At 37.2% G+C, this 18,031-nt stretch overlaps 1 protein-coding gene across 1 annotated transcript in view; it reads right to left on the reverse strand.

The window, feature by feature from the left end:
* TYR (tyrosinase) overlaps positions 1-18,031 on the reverse strand; it is a 90,312-nt gene that overhangs the window by 41,216 nt on the left and 31,065 nt on the right. Inside the window, exon 3 of the mRNA XM_058545437.1 lies at positions 12,444-12,591. Within this exon, the coding sequence (XP_058401420.1) occupies positions 12,444-12,591 (148 nt within the window). The remainder of the gene's footprint in view (positions 1-12,443; positions 12,592-18,031) is intronic.

The raw sequence follows: 18,031 nt of genomic DNA on the forward strand, positions 1-18,031 counted from the left end.
TTCTAGAATGTAAGCATCTTAATGGCAAGGACTATGTCTGTCTTGTACTTGTGTGCTAAGAACTCTTGCATGTATTTATAAAAATACCATATTAATGATCAAAGCTACAACTTCAGATATCTACTAATATCAGCAGAATTCTGTGGCTGAGAAAAGGAAGACTTAGGGGACGATAAGCAGCATGCCAGAGATCATGTAGCTAGATGTAACAGACTTGGGATTCAAAATGAGGCATGCCTGATGCTAAAATCAGTGATGTTAATCATGTGATTTACTGCCTCCTAGTCTCCTGATCTCTGGCCTTTTGATTTATTTTACAGCCCTGCTCATCCCTTGGGCCTGATATTTGGTGCTATTTCGGCAGTTCTGACCTTTGGCTCTCTAAATAATTATGGTGAAGACCTTCCTATAGTCATGCTGCTTCTGCCTTCCTCAGTTAAATATCCCCCTGTCATGTTACAAATTTCATTCTGTCGTTGGGACTTCCTATCTTGCATCACAAGACCTTGGAACCTTCTTCCCTCTACTTTGCCAAAAAACATATCCTTGGGCAGGTCACCTCTCTGGGCTCTGATTTCTTTATTTGTAAAATGAAGGGTTTGGATTGATCTTAAAATTCCCTTTCAGATTTAAAAGTTCAGCAAAAATGATGACAACTCATGTTTCTTTATCCTCTTTCATTTGGGATTTTTAAATTATCAATATTTTAACTTAAGCAATTTAATTTCCCTAGTACTAAAACACATTAATTCTGCAAAGAGTTGGGAGATTTCCCATATCGTAGGAGGAAGACTCTTTAAGATATTAGGTATAGTACATGGCTTCTTTGTCAACTAATAGAGTGCAATTCAATTCCCTTAGATTAATATTTTACTCCACAACAAAGTGTTATTGATAACGTAGCAGATGGCTGCCTGCCTTAGAATTATCAATTATACAACACTTTAGTCTAATAAGTATTTAATGAACGTCTCCCATGTGCCATGGTCTGTGTTAGGTGCTTAGGTCTGTGTTAAATGCTAGAGATGATCAGTACATAGACCCTGTCTTCAAGGAGCTCAAGATTCACTGGGAGAGATAGACAAACCTATAAATAAGTCTAACCAAAGCAGACTGGTATAAGAGCTCAATCCAATGATAACAGCAACAACAACATCAGCCGTGGGAATATGGATAAGTATGACTATAATGGTATAACTGCTACTTGTTCTAGGGAATTAATTCTCCTGCTTTAGAAAACAAACGGGGAGCATTTTTAAAGCTGGTCACAATCCAACAGTATGAGGAAAAAACCAAGAAACAGACAGGTCCTCCTCTGCCATCCTATCTAATTCGTAGACTTCTCTGGTTTCTGAGCTCACCTCCTTCCATAACCCTGGGATTTCTGCCTCTCTGAGCAAGCTTCAGCCTTGCAATCACCAGCAGGCAAGCAATCTGCTGTTCACTCCTAAAGCTCCAGGGACCTGCTTTGCTGCCATCCTTCTGCCTGGACTATTTCTGAGCTGCCAACTTGGCAAAGCACTTGGTTTGCTGGCATGTGGGTCAGGGCAGCCTTCCTAGCAGGGTGGCCCATGGGAGGCTTGGGGAATAGAGTGGAGGGGAAGCCTCATTGACAAATACAGCCAAGAAGTCACTCCAAAAGATGTAATTAATCTGTAGCTGAGGAGTGAGGCAGGCCCGCCGTCCCTGGAATGTTTTGCTTCAGGTTTTACCTAGCCAGGATTCCCATGCACTCAAGAGACAGGCCACTGGAGAATTGATGAGGAATTGTCGATACTGGAGAGCACTCAGAAAATAGTGAGTAAAGAACAAAAGCATTGTGGACGCTTTTTAAAAATCCCTTATACTCTACTCTCTTTACAAGAACTAGTCTTTGTATAACACATTATAGTTTATAAACTGTAAACTCACATTCTTATGAAGAAGGTAGTTAATATTACCGCCATTTTATAAGTGAGGAAACTGAGGCTGGGAGAGGTTTGGTAACCTTCCCAAGGTCGCGCAAGTATCACAAAGCAGAGCCAGGACTTACTCACAGGCACTCTGACTCCAGGTCTCATGGTTCTTCCACTAGAGGACTTCTCTTCCACACTTAGAACCTAGGAACTAGATTGTTAGCTCCTAGAGGGTGAGTGTCCCTCGTGCCCTCTCCAGCCCCATCTCACTTAGTTCCTGAGTCAGCGCATGCTCAGTCAAGCTGGTTGATAAAAGCACTGCTCAGCCAGAGAGGAGTTTAGGTATCAGTTAAAACTGATGCCTTAAGCTTCTAGGCTTTCCAAATGGCAACCCCCCCCACTCCAAATTTGTAGCCCAGTCTTGGTTCCCTTTCACATCCACTGCCACCCGCTGGCCCCTCCTCCCCTGCCAGTTTGAGCTTGCTGAGTTTTTTACCAACTTGTCCTGCTTGGACTGACCTCCCGCTGCAGAAACTATGCTGCTTGACTAGTGCTCAAAATAACCACCTACACTGGCAGCCCCTGCTCCTCTCCTGGAGAAAGAGGATACTCTCTCTCTCTCTCTCTCGCTCTCTCTCTCTATATATATGTATATATACACACACACATACATTTCTTCTGTTAAATCTCCCTAAATCCTTTATGAAGCAGCATATAGAACATGGGTTCATATCCTGACAGGTTACTTAGCCTCTCTATGCTTCAGTCTATTTGTCCATGAGATGGGGATGATAATGGTACTTAACTGGTAGGATTGCCCTGAGTATTAAATGAGTCAATCCATATGCTATGCTTAGTATTTGGTGCGCAGTAAGCACTCAAATGTTACCTATATTTTTAGTATTTTAGTAGTGTTTTAACTATTGTTTATTTCCTGAAGTTTCTTTTCACCTCACACTTCTGTGCCTTTCTTGTTTTGTTCCCTATGAATTGGATGTTTTTACTACTAAACTTCACTAGTCAAAATTCTACTAATTCATAAAGCCACCAGTCATCAGACTATTCCAAACAATAGACTCCAGCAACTATTCACTGCAAATGTACTCTGTGCCAGGCATGGTGCCAGGCGCTGCAGATCCAGGGGTTGGAGAGGACAGCTCTTGTGGTCTCTACTTCCTTGATGCTTTTTTCTTCACTCCCACATATATATCCATATAAAACAACTATTACTGCAGAAGTTACTTTTGTTTTATGTTACTTAGTTATTCACCCATCTGGACTGGGAAGCCTTAGGTGGGGAGAAATAGTATATACTCACTTTGGCACCCCCATGGCCTAATATAGCACACAACACAGAGGGTACTTAATGTTTGTTGAATTAACAGATGAATGAATACCTGCATGCAGAGGAGTGCTTGCTTTTGTCCATGTGAGCCTTTCTTGAGCGATTAAGTGTCAGGGAAAATGAAGCATTTCTAAAACTCTCTTTCTGTTGCCCTGACATTCATCCATAGTGCACCATCCAGCACCAATGCTCCTCTTCCCCTCTGAGGAAGCTGTATGCATCAAAGCTCTTGATTCCCCTGCTAAAGCATCAGTTTGCTTGATTGGTATTGTAGTGTAAGGTTGGTTTAACGTTTCAAATTCCTGTCTTTAGCATGCCCCAAATCCAATCTTCCTACAGAAAAAGAATAAACAACACTCCAACCTATTCTTTCTTTTAGGGCAATCACTCCTCAATCCTCACTCCTTGCCAGAAAGTTTTCTACAAGACTGAAAATAGCTAGAGTCCCTTGTCAGACCTTAATCTGAGTAGCAGATAAAAATAATTTTAACTATGAATTGGACTTATCTATTTGTCAGTTACCTATTAATCATAACTAAAAGCGTGATTAAGCTGTCACTAAGAAATCCACTAAAGCCCTCTAATTGTGCTAATGCTTTTGACTGTCATTTCTTCAAAACAAAAAGAAAAAAAACCCACAAAAACATTATCCAGAGTGTTGTAAAGTCCAAAAAGGACCTTGGAGCTTTAAATCAATCTGTTCTTTTTACAGATAAGAATTCTGAGGAACAAAAACGTAAAGACTCTGAAACTGTGAACAAGAGATTAAATATAAAGGACCATATAAAAACACTTGAATAGCGAGAGACATATCATTAAAACTTAAAAGATAATTAACAACTGCAGAAAATATTGTAATGTTTATCACAAAAAGGCCAATTTAAAAAAAATTGTGAAGAGCTTATACAATTCAGTAATAAAAACGCAAGTAAACCTTATATGAAATATTAAAGAAGGTAAACAGACATTTTAGAGAAAAATATTAATCTACAATATGTATAGGAAATAGAGAAATTCAAATGGATATGTTTCTGCTCTTCAGAGCAGCAAAGATTAATAAGATTGACAACACCTAGTGCAGGTGAGGTGCAGTGTGGCAGATCCTGCACTTTCATTCTCTATTTGTGGGAATGTAGCTGGCACAATCATTCTTGGAAAGCAACTTGGAAATATCTACCAATTTTAAATGTATTTAACCTCTCACCTTTCAATTCCAATGTTAAGAATTTGTATTTTAGCTACACTCACAAAAGTTCAAAATTATATATATATATATATATATATATATAAATTGTTTAGCAAAAACGAAAACAAAAGAGAGAGACAAAAAAATAATTAAAATGCCCATTAATAAGTGATTGTGATTACTAAACTACGGTGCATTCATGCAATGGAATTCATTTTTTTTACACTTTTATTGATTCATTTAAAGATGTCATTGACGAACACATTGCATGTTAATAATATCTTAACATTATAATGAAATTAGTGCTGACCTTGTGGAGCCCCTAAACTCTGTCTTAACATGTTAATTTCTTCCAGAATATGAAGTAGCTAATGAAGGACAAAATTTGGAAAATGAATTTTACTTGACCTAGTTTATAATACCTACGTTTGAAAAAAAGTTATAAAATTTGTTAATCTTCGCAAAATATTCTCAATTTTGATGACTTTATTTCCTTGGTTTATTGCTTATTGCTTTTGCCTACAATACAAAGGATTATTTATTACCTTCTAGTTAGCAGAGATTGTGTCTAACCAGAATAATTTTCCTGCACTTTATGTTGACTTTATTATATTCTTGACTATTTAAGAAAGAAAAAAAGAACAAAGATTTCTCATTCCTCTATGAAAGAACTAAGATTCTCTACAATCATGTTACCTTCCTTTTTTATTTTAAAGTGTTTTATTGACATATGTAACCATATATATTGAAATATATAACCAAATATTGTTTCTCAGGCACTCATAGTCCTATCTTAAGCAAGTATTCAAGTCTCCTCTGACAACTTTGAATTTGCCTGGCCCAAAGCAGATCCTAAATATAGAGAAAGTTAAATAAATCTTTTAGAATATCTTTGAGACCTAAAACTATCTTTGTGATTTCTTAGAGGGCTCCTGGAAAATCGCAAAGTTTTATTCCTTCATTTTATCATCTTGTTCTTTCATCTCATCAAACTTATGAAAAGAGAGATGCTAGAAATAATTGGATTTATTTATTAGTTACTATCGATGAGTTACATGGGAAGAGTAAGAAGAAGAAATTCTCAGGGCCAGCCCTGTGGCTTAGTAGTTAAGTGCACGTGCTCCGCTGCTGGCGGCCTGGGTTCGGATCCCGGGCGTGCACCGACGCACCGCTTCGCCGGCCATGCTGAGGCCACGTCCCACATACAGCAACTAGAAGGATGTGCAGCTATGACATACAACTATCTACTGGGGCTTTGGGGGAAAAATAAATAAATAAATAAAATTATTAAAAAAAAAAAGAAGAAATGTTCAGCCTTCCCTAGGTTAAGTTGGTATAAGTAAATGTCATTAATATTAGTATTTTAGAAGTTGTATGTTTTATGGGAAGTTCCTAGAGATTCATCAATGCCCTCACCATCCATGATACACTCCTATTTATCAGTCCTGATGGTGCTTTGCCTGATATTAGTCAACAACAGTATAGTGTTATCAGTCGTAATTTCAGTTATTTAAAATGTTAAGTAGGCCACAGTCTTACTTGTCTTTTCTTTTTAGTGAAATTTTAGGTTCACAACAAAATTGAGAAGATATGTACAGCGATTTCCCATATATTCCCTGCCCCAATACATGCATAGCCTCCCCCATTATCAGCATCCCTCAACAGAATGGGCCATTTATTATAACTGAGGAACCTACCTTGACACATCATTGTTACCCAGAGTCCATAGTTTACATTAGAGTTTACTTTTGGTGGTGAAGATTCTATGAGTTTGGACAAATGTATAATGACATATATGCAACACTATAATATCAGAAAGAGTGTTTTCACTGCCTTAAAAATCCTCTGTGTTCTGTTTATTAATCTCTCCCCCCATCCCCACTAGTGGCAACCACTGATCATTTTATAGTCTCCATAGTCTTACCTTTTCCAGAATGGCAAACAGTTGGAACGATACAGCATGTAATCTTTTCAGATTGGCTTCTTTTACTTAGTAGTATTTATTTAAGTTTCCGCCATCTGTTTTTTCTTTTTTTTTTTTTTTGAGGAAGATTAGCCCTGCACTAAAAACTGTTGCCAATCTTCCTCTTTTTCTCCCCAAAGCCCCACTACATAGTTGTGTATCACAGCTGTAGAGTTGTAGCTCTTCTACATGGGACACTGCCTCAGCGTGGCTTGATGAGCAGTGAGTAGGTCCACGCCCAGGATCCGAACCGGCATACTCCAGGCTGCCAAGGCAGAGTGTAGGAACTTAACTGCTACGCCACCGTGCCAGCCCCACTCCCACGTCTTTTATAGCTTGATAAGTCATTTCTTTTTAGCAATAAATAATATTCCATTGTCTGGATGTACCACAGTTTATTTATCCATTCACATACTGAAGGACATTTTACTTGCCTCCAAGTTTTGGCAATTATGAATAAAGTTGCCATAAACATCCCGCCTGCCCTGGTGGTCTAGTGGTTAAGATTCAGCACTTTGACCGCCATAGCCCAGGTTCATTTTCTGGTCAGGGAACCACACCACCCATCTGTCCGTTGTCACACTGTTGCTGTGATGCTGAAAGCTATGTCACAGGTATTTCCAATTTCAGCAGGGTCACAGGTTTCAGCAAAGCTTCCAGACTGAGACAGACTTAGGAAGAAGGACCTGGCCGCCCACTTCTGAAAAAATAGCAGAGGAACATTGTCTGCTATAGCACCAGAAGGTGAGAGGATGGTGCAAAAAGACAGGGCCAAGTTCTGCTCTGCTGCACACAGGGTCCCTGGGAGTCAGAACGGACTCACCCTCACTAACAACAGCAAATATCCACGTGCAGATTTCTGTGTGGACATATGTTTTTCGACTCCTCTGGATAAATACGAAGGAGCACAATTGCTGGATAGTATGGTAAGAGTATGTTTAGTTTTGTAAGAAGCTACCGAACTGTCTTCAAAAGTAGTTGTTTTATTTTGTATTCCCACCAGCAATGAATGAGAGTTCTGGTTGCTTCACATCCTCACCAGCATTTGGTGTTGTCAGTGTTCCAGATTTTGGCTACTCATGTAGATGTGTATCTTATTATTTTAATTTACATTTCCCTCACGACATATGATATGGGGTACCTTTTCATATGCTTATTTGCCATTGTATATCTTCTTTGGTGAGGTATCTGTTAAGGACTTTGACTCATTTTTAAATTGGGTTCATTTCTTATTGTTGAGTTTTAAGAGATTTTGTATATTGTGGATAATAGTCCTTTATCAGATATATGTTTTGCAAATATTTTCTCCCAGTCTGTGGATTGTCTTCTCATTTTCTTGACATACAATGGAATTCTACAAAGCTTTTGAAAGGAAGGCATAGGTCTGTATATACTGATGTGGAAATATATCTAAGAGAGATTATTAAGCGGAAAAAAAGTACAGAATCATGTGCACATATAACTCTTTAGTGTATATAAGACAAATATTATGCTTTTTTTGCCCCTGGAAACACAAGAATAGAATGGTAGAGTGAGACTTCTCTTATTTTGTTAACTTGTTCCTTTCTCTATTTTTCTGAATTTTTAAAGCTTTTTCTAGACGGTAGAATAGGTTTTAGGTTATTTCTCCTAATTTGTTCTTTTATGTCGTCTTCTTTTTTAATTAAAAAAAAAAAAAACCAGAAACTAAAATACTTTAATATAGTCTTTAAAGGAAGTCTTTCAAAGAAGCCAAGAACATACCAGGTCCCTCGAATTGGATCCTATCTCACTCGATACTTGCTTATGGGAACCTGTTCTCCAGCTGGCTACATAATTTAAAGTTTCCTTAAGATGCTTTCTTCTATCTTATGATTTGCCTATTTTGTTCCCTAAGTATGGCATACACTACCTCACCTTCCTTGTCATATTTGTAATTTCTCCTCAGCTCTAAGAATCCATCCAAGCATAGTCTTTCAAAGCATTTAATTTTCAGGGCAGGGTTAAGCTCTTCCTCTCTGGATTCATATATCTCTCGTACTTCTTTTATGGGCTATACCATATTGCTATGATTGTTAGTTTTTTCAGTCTTTTTTGAAAGACTGTAAGCATCTGGAGGTCAGGCCTTTTTATTCATCTCAATAAATTAAAAAGGCATAGCATCTGGCATGGTATCTGGAAAATAGTAAAAACTTAAAATGTTTGATGAATGAATTAATTTTTAATGAAAATGATTTATCCTCAATCTAAGAGCAGTCAAAAGGACGCTCATATTTCAACTCCCCAAGAAAATGTCCATAGTGGTTAAAAACATGACTCTATAGTAAGACTGCATTGTTTGACTCTCAACTCCGTCCTTTACTAACTATATAATATTGGGCCAATTATTGAATTTCTCCATCTCTCTTTTTTCATCTGTAAAGTATGGATAATACTAGAATCTACATTATAGACTTGTTAGTGTGGATTAAATGAAAGAAAACTTATAAAGAGCTTAGAATAGTGCCTAGAACATAGTGAAAACTAAACATGTATTATGTTTTAAAAGTATTATATTAGATCTGTTCTCTGATTTTTTTTTTAAATAGTAGAGAGAATTGGAATTAGCTTATGTCTTTATTTTCCCAACATTGGTATATTTTGATGGCAGACTAATTGGCCACTGGAATCTTATCACTTTCTCTGCATATGAGTCTTGAGGCTTATTTCCTTGTTTTGGATACCAAGCTTCCATTTTCTTCTTCAGTTCATATTTCCAGTTTGTGAAGTATGGTTTCAATGAGATAGGGGTTGTGCTCCTGATCCTTGAATATCCCTTCTTGTCTTGCAGGCCTGCTGTTCTTCAGGGCTCAGCTTGTATAGCATCCTTTTTTATATAGCTTTCCAAGAATGTCTCTCACGATTGTGCATGAATCATAATGTGATAAAGTTGTTTACTTGTTTATAATTACCACTAGACTATGCTTTTTCAGGTTGGTGATCCCCTCTCATTATTCTGTTTCCTCTGTGCCTAGAACCAGGTCTAATGGTCTAGAAACATGCTAAAATCTTAAAACATGTTCATAGCATTGAATGATTATTACATTTTGCTTTTCAAGACTTGCACAAAAAATTCCTTCAGCTAAAATGGCTTCTCTGTAGTTCCTTTTATTGCTGTGGTAAAATGTAACTTGCTAAGGTTTTTTTCAATCATTTATTTATTTGATAGCAATTAATTATACATCTACTAATTATATGCTAGACAAAACACTGTGAAAAAAACAAATATAATACAAGGCATGGGCCCTGTCATTAACTAGCTCAAAGATTAGTGGGAGAAACAAAGCACAAATGAGTAACATAATCAACAAGAACGATATAAATCATGTGTCCAAAATAGAGGGTAGAGAGAGTGTGGTGTAAATTAATAGATGGGAGCTGTAGTGTATTGACCATTATTTTAACAACCAGCGTTCAGAATAAAAACCTCGATTTGTAGTATTTGCCAATTTCAAGGTGTAAATGCCCCCACCATGGCTGATTTCAAGCCATAGCCTGAGGTCACTGAAGCAAAGTTGGGAAAAGATGTACATATTAGATCTTGCTGGCCAATGTGGGCTGGTTCCAACACACTTTGGGTGGGAGAGATGGTTATAGACAGGCATGGTCTGGGCAGACTTCAAGGAGAAGGTAAAAATTGAAACCAGTCTTGAAGGTTGGATATAAATTAGATAAGTTAAGGAACATATGTCACAGGTTTGGAGAATGATAAAAGCAATGCACAGAGGCAGGAATAAATGTGGAATATTCAGGCAAATATGCTCAGCACAAAGTACGTGCTCAATAAATATATTTGTGAAGAGTTGAATGACAATAAATAGACCATCTGATTGAAGAAATCAGTCTCTGTAAGAAGAGACTTGAGAGGAAAGCTCAGATGTCACAGAGTACACTGAACACAAGGGCCTGTATCCTTCTTTATAATGACGCTTCTTCCTCCCCTCCATCTCCAGAATCTTCATCAGCTTGGCTCTGTGGGCCGAATGAGAAACTACTTTGCTGTTTGGTTATTATTTTTGAGCTATTTTAATAATCATACTGATATCTAATAGTAAGATAGGAATAGTAGAGAATTCTAAGAGGACAGAAAATTTTGCTTTGCAAAGGTGGCACAGTGGCTACTAAAAGCCATACATCTGCTTAATGGCTTTATCTGTGTTAAACAAACATGACTTTAGATATTGAATTCAATTATAGCATTTTCTATAAATATACATATAGATGGGCTAGCTAAAAATCAACTTTTTTCTCCTATGTGGTATATAAACATGAAATCCTGTGGTTTGGCAGGGATCAGCACACTTTTTCTGTAAAGAGCCGGAAACTGGATATTTTTCAGTTTCTGGGCCATATGGTTTCGGTCACAACTACTCAACTCTGCCATGGTAGTGTGAAAGCAGCCATAGACAATACCCAAATGAATGACTGTGGTTGTGTTCCAATAAAACCTTATTTACAAATAAGGTAGGAGACAGATTTGGCCTATGAACCATAGTTAGCCAATTCCTTGCCTAAGGCATCAGGTATCTAGGAAATCTAGAATTCTTTAAAGTTCACGGGACCACACTAAACATCAAAAAATGCCAAAACTTTACAAGGACCGTCCAAGATAAAAATGACTCAGTAAAAAGAGTTCAGTCTATCTTTTCTGGTAAGAAGTCCGTTCCACCCCTCTTCCTCTCTCCCTTATGTGTGGGTTTAGGTAGTTAGGATGTTATATTGCAATCGTAATTTTGGTGCTTATGCACTTTCTTAAAAACTGATTTCTGAATAAAACCTGACTTGGGATATTACTTAATCACTATAATATTAAAGTTGCCATGAAGGCAATAAAAATCTGCCTAATAAACCTCCAGGCTCATACTCACTTTCTTATTTGATATTATGCCTATGTTCCTGGGAACATGAGTGAGGGGGAGATGATGATAAGATGAGTAAAACGACTAATTTTCAATTTGTTTCCTTAACTTTAAAACAGGAAAAATAGAAGCTGTTATATTTACCAAAGACAATGACAGTATTATCTTGGTGGCAGGTATAAATCTGTGTCCTTTATACATTAGCTACTGTGAGAAAATTACCTTGGAGGGGAAAAAAAAGAGCACTACATTCATGTGTCATCATTTGATGCTTTATTTCCTCCTCTCTTCCTGAGGCATTCTGGAAACAGACAGCTGACCTTCCTCCATGCTTTCTTTTATGCTATCATTACCTATGACTAGGTCCAAAATCTACATGGCTAAGATGTTGCACATCTAATGAAAGAGGGTTAAGAGGGGAAAAAAAATCTCCAGGAGAGTTAAATTACGTTAAACAGGATTGTTGGGACACAGTGCATTTTGTCAGGAGAATTAATCATATAACGCTCAGGCCAATGAATGAGATTGAAAATTATATCTGCTTATATGTGAGGGTCTGAGGTTGGAAAAGAAATAACAATAACATTGCCAGAGAGAAAAATATACATACTGATGAGAGATGTAGCAGATTAGTGCCCTGCCTGGGTGGCCTTAGATCCCTCGCACCAGCTCTGTGTGCCCATCTCCTCGATTCTATGTGTTTTACACATAACCACGTGCCCCTATAACCTTCAGAGCTGGCTGCCCTTGGGCACTGGAGCTGCACAGCCTGCCTGGAATAGGCTTGTGCCTGGGAGCTTTGCAACTCCTACCTCAGGGCAACCTGTAGCCAATGACTATTTGGTATGGGAGTACAAAAACTCAGTTCCTTTGTCTTAGGGCAAGATGCATTGAGGAGTACTTTACATTCTACCAAGATCTGGCTGAGTCTGGGACTTCAAATGAAATTGTACTCTTATTTGGCTTCTTCCTCCTTCCTACCCTGCTTTACCTATTCTCTTACTGGTTTCTCCTTAATAACACATTTGCATCCGCATCCTTAGTTTTGGGTCCGTTTCTAGAAGAATCCTATATGAGACAAGAGGCTACCATAATTCCTTAGTTTCTATGTAATAGCTGAAGTCACACTACATTTAACACCAATAAGCACATAATGTATGAAGAAGCGTCAACCAACCTGTCAACAAATGCATGGTGAAGAAGAAAAATGGGATCATTGGCAGATCCCGGTACCTGAGACATTGTTCCATTCATATAGATGTGCAAGGCGTTGTGCATACTGCTCTGAGACACATCTGCTATCCCAGTAAGTGGACTAGCAAATCCTGTAGGTAAAAAGAAAATTGCAAAAAAAATTTAGTTTGCCTTAATGATTGAAAATCTAAGTGATTATCTCATTTGGTTTACAACTGCAATTGAAAGCCTGATTCCAAGTAATAAATCAATAATAAAATTTATTCTGCATTGGGATTCTTTACATTCTGGATACCCAGTGACTATTTAATAAATCTTTGTGGAATTGAGTGGTGTTAATCTGGCCACAATGGACTGATTAACTGGACGGAATAGCCTGAGCCAATTTGTGCTCCCTCCTGTTGCTTCTGCCTATTATTCCTCCTTTAGATACAGAGAAGTAGTAAGACCTTTTATAATAATCAGCATAGTCACTCTCACTTCAGTCAGTAATAGCACTTAGAGCAGATCTTTCCAGACTGTTATGCGTGCCCTTGGTTTCCAGTTCTGGTGGTCACTTTTAATTTTGGTTTCTGGTTCGAGAAAAATCATAAGATTTGTGAAATTCCACATTACAGTTCCTTGTCAACAGTCCGGGGGACATCAGGTCATAATCTGTCTGATTTTGTAAAATATTCATTTCAAAGTTAATCAGAACTCCATTAAATGGTTCCATTCATGGCATCAGGAATACTAATGGTGGAAATAATAATTACAATAACAGCTATTATTTTCTGAATGTTAATTGTGCTAAATGCTTTTTGTGACATATGTTCACCAATCATTTACAGCAACTCTGTTGATTAGAAATTATTATCCCCATTGCAAAGAAGAGAAAACTGAGACTCAGGGAAGTTCTGAGTTTCCCAAGGCTATGCAGGTAGGGGTAGAGAGGGGATTTTAACCTCTGTCAAGTAAGGTTCAAGATCTGAGCTCTTTATGTTTTGTGTTCTCTCTCACATACTCCCTGGGAAGAGGTTGAGTAAAATATTATCTTAGGGTCCGTTCAGGAAAAACGTAGGACTTAAGTAGAACTCAGATTCAGAACCAGACGGAGAAGTCAGAGTAACCAAGTTAAATTGTAAGCAGGAACCAGATTGGGAGAATATGGCCAAAGACATATTACTGAATTTCAGAATTTAGAAATATCAAGCAAGTAGAAACTGTGAGTAAGATTATAATAATAACAATTTTTAAAAAGTAGGATAGATACAGTGAAGGCACTAGATTTGGACAGGTGAGGTCTAGCTACATTTTATACAATTAGGAATATTTTGCTGTCAACCTCTTCATTTCTAAACGTGCAACTCCTGACTTTTGCATTTGACGCTTTGTGCTCTCCTGCTATTGTCGCTCATAGTATTTCTGCCTCCCCAGCTGGTGATTTTTTCCCTCCTGTTGAGCTTTTTGAATGAATTCTCAGAGATCATACCAAGCAGCGCTCTCTCTCTGGAAGCTTATCCTAAGAACATGCACTTCCCTCCCCTCTGAACTCTCTTGTCTATGACAACTTTTATGTTTATCTACACATGACACTTACTATGTCAGGAATTTTCCAAGGGCTTGACATGATTAATTTCATATAACCTTCAGAATGATCCTACAAATTAGGTACCTTCATCATCGCCATTATATAGACTTGGAAAAAGGGGCTTAGAGAGGTCAAGTAACTTGTCTAAGATTAAAAAGCTAATAAGAGGAGTTGAGATTGAAACACAAGCATGTTTTATGCTAGAGCTTAGGCTCTTAAATAAAATGGTTTATTGCCTTTCCTATGTAGCAGTAAGTCACATATCATGGAGGACAAACTTCTGTAGAGCAATGTCTTTTATCCTTTTATCCTTGAGTAGCACCAAATGAAAGTTTTAAAACCGTGTTTTATGTATGCTCTCACATATTTTAAGTAGATTACAAATCGTTTTAATCATAATTGTAAATAGTTTCAGAGGATATAACTTCAGGGATATTGCAAATAGCATAAATTTAGAACTAAAAATTTAATATCACTTAAGAAATGTGTTCACCTTATTTACCATCATCCATATCAAAAATACCTGAACAAACTCTATTATAGTTTGAAATTTTATAAGGTTTCCTTTTTTCACTTGATCTCATGTTTTAATTCTATTTTCCCACAGAATTATAGCTAAATGTTTGTTATACTTGAAAGATTTTGAAAAAATTTTTCTATCAGTCTATCATACTTTCCTGCAACAAAAATAAGTATAAAAATTAAAATTACTTTTTCAAAATTTTCTCACATGGAGCTGGCCCAGTGGCGTAGTGGTTAAGTTTGCGCACTCTGCTTCTGCAGCTCAGGGTTCATGGGTTTGGATCCTGGCAGATCCATACTATGGCGGCGTGCCACATACAAAATAGAGGAAGATGGGCACAGATGTTACCACAGGGGCAATCTTCCTCAAGCAAAAAGAGGAGGCTTGGCAATAGTTGCTAGCTCAGGGACAATTTTCCTCACCAAAAAACAAAAATTTCATGTTCTCATGAAACATGAATAGATGTCCATTAATCTATCTTCCGGATTAAGTTATCATTAAAAATTTCAGTAATAAACAGCATATTAAAATCATGTGAATATATATATTTTACAAAATAATTATTAAATATAAAAGTTGAATTTTATTGAAAATTCATTTCTTAATAACATTGATGAAAGATTAACAAAAATTAATTCAGATATCCATGGATGAATATTATTCATTGCTAGAAAGGCTGAAGTTCAGCATAAACTCTATTCTAAATTTTAAAAAATAAATCTAAGTCCTGAGAAAATTTTGCTCTTATAAATAACTAGATGGGAATGAAAAAAGATTTCTTACAGTAATTTCATTTAATTATTTGAACTCCTTTTTTAGTTATATATACCAAAAATGACATACTGATCCAGCATCAAAATAATCTGATCTATCAGCTGAGACTCAATCAGGAATTCTTGAATGAAAACGATCTTATGAATTATGAATTTATTAACAAACCACCCAACTTGTAAGATGTTTGCTACCTAGCGATTAACGTCATTCCCTTTAGCAACACTGCCACCAATATTTTGAATTCTCCACTTGATTGGCGCCTTGTAAGTTTTTACCCCTTCTAGGAATGCACTGTGTTGAGAATGGATTCAGGATAAGTGAGAGATAGACCTTCCTTCTGAAAAGTCGGAGAAGGGAGATTGTGAAAGGGGAGGTAGTAAAGGAGAACCTTCAGGAGCCTTTTCACTCAGATTCATTTTAGAAAAGTATACTTGGGAGGCGGACCTGGAAATGAACTTCCTTAAAACTCTCTGTGCCGTGTACCTTTAGACAGCCTTAGTGAACCTGCAGTAGTGTGTCCATCCCAGTTTGAAGATACTGCTGTAGAGAAAAGATTTTTAGAGCTAAGCAGACCTGGGTTTAAATTCTATGTTACTTCCTGAAAGTATGACTTTTGTCAAATTAATTATCTTTTTTGAGCCTAAGTTTCTTCTTAGGTAAGACAGGGAATAATTAATGTCCATCTCTAGGATTCTGGTGAGGATTAATTTTGATAGCAAGAGTGAAGCACCTAGTATAGAATTTGGCCCAAAATGGATGCTTCCCGAATAGTAGCTATCATTTCTATAAGCTCATTGCATTTGATAAATGGGTACTCATCATCAGAGCTACTAACCGAGAATATGGGGCACTCCCACTGCAGAAAAGCCTCTTTACCACAAGACCTCATCATAGGACCCCTCCTAGCACCAGGCACCTCTCCTCTTCCTGAACTCGATTGCTCTAAGGAAACTTGCCTGCTGCTTACCCTCTTCCAAACACTAGGTGCTCCTGAGTGATCCTAGAAAGTAGGATTGCTGTTCTAAGAATGCTTTCAGCAAAGCTAGTGTTTCTTTACTCACTTCTTTTGCTAACTTGCCAGATGTTGCATCTAGGAAAGCCTCCAATGCTATTAAGGAAGGACATCTGAATAAGAAGCACATGGCGTTTGTCAGAACACATTGTGATATGTGTTCAGAAATAGTTCAAGGGTCCAAGTTGAACAAGTACCCAGCCTCTTTGTGAGGGGTACCAGATTGTTAATATAGACAACTTGATTATAGTAACAATTTTAAATGAACTATGCATATCTTGTCCTTCAAGTAGACTGGAGATGCCTCAGAAGTAGGGACCCAATCCTTTGCTTTGACTTTCCACAATTGAAAATAGAGCCTTGCACATCTTTGTATTTAAAAGAAAACCAAATATAAAATACTTCCCCATCCTTCGCTTATACCATCCTATGGAGATTGGGAATAGGAAAGACACATTTCTCTCCATTAAATCTATAAGGGACCTTAAAGAGCTCTGCTCTGCTTCTTCTAAGTGACAAAATAGAGAAAATGTCATGGATGTGAATAATATAAAAATGTAAATAATTTTCTATTTACTTCTTCACACAATTCATTTTTTGACCAGTAAATCACCTTGAAAAAATAAGAAATGATCACACCAACATCAGTAGCTTCTCTTGCTGAGATTTTATTCTGTTTTGGAAGAGCAAATCAAAGAGGAAATTCTAGGCACCAAAAATAACAATTTATACATCAAAATTTTCAAATATCTTTCAGGTACATGATCTCATTTGAATCCCAGGGTTACTTGTGGTATGAATATGATCATTGTCCCAATTTTACAGATGAGAAAACTTAAGTCTACAGAAGTCAAATAACACATCTAAATTCAAGATAGTAATTGAGGGAATCAAGGAATTGAATATAGCTCTGATTGATTTCAAAACATGTGCTCTTTTCTATACACTAGAGTTGGGTTGTGTCTGTACTGACTTACAGACACATCTTGGAAACCTCTTTTTACTATGCACTATGAAATGAATTTATTGACTTGCTATTGTCATCCACTAACAGCAGGGTGCAGAATATGTTATTGCCTCACTCTTGTCCAAGAATTCCCCATGGATGGAAAGTCTAGTAAGTCAGCAGGGACCTTGTTAGCAGTCACAGATGCCAAAATGGCTCAAAGTTCTTTGTGAAGGGCAGTGACAGTTGCCCAAATTACTCTGTGTTATGCCTTCAAGTCTGCCTGCTACATTCCCATGGGAAATTAATAAACACAGTTTCAGGCTGATGATAACAACAGGAAATTTCAACTTGTCAATCCATTTCTTTTTCTCTTTCGTTTCTTTCCCTATAGTACTCTGGAGAGTATTTGTATTTGTTTGTTTGTTTTTTAGTATTGATTCCTATCTCTGACTCCTGGAGATTCAGATTTAATTGGTACAGAGTGGGGCTCAGGCACTTAGAGTTTTTAAAACACCTCAGGTGACTCTAATGTGCAACCAGTGTTGAAATTCACTGATTTAGGCTAAATTGCTCTCCATTCTCTAAACTTGAACTCATACTTTAAAAACTTTACCTCTGAATGTGTTATTTCCTTCACCTGAAATTTTCTCCTCCTGTATGCTGGCAGTCCAAAATCGCTTCTGCTTTTAAAATCCCTCATCACGCACTTCTGCCTTGAAATATTTTCATACTGATAACTGCTC

The sequence above is a fragment of the Diceros bicornis genome, chromosome 7 (assembly GCF_020826845.1).
Source record: "Diceros bicornis minor isolate mBicDic1 chromosome 7, mDicBic1.mat.cur, whole genome shotgun sequence".
NCBI classification, from domain to species: domain Eukaryota; kingdom Metazoa; phylum Chordata; class Mammalia; order Perissodactyla; family Rhinocerotidae; genus Diceros; species Diceros bicornis.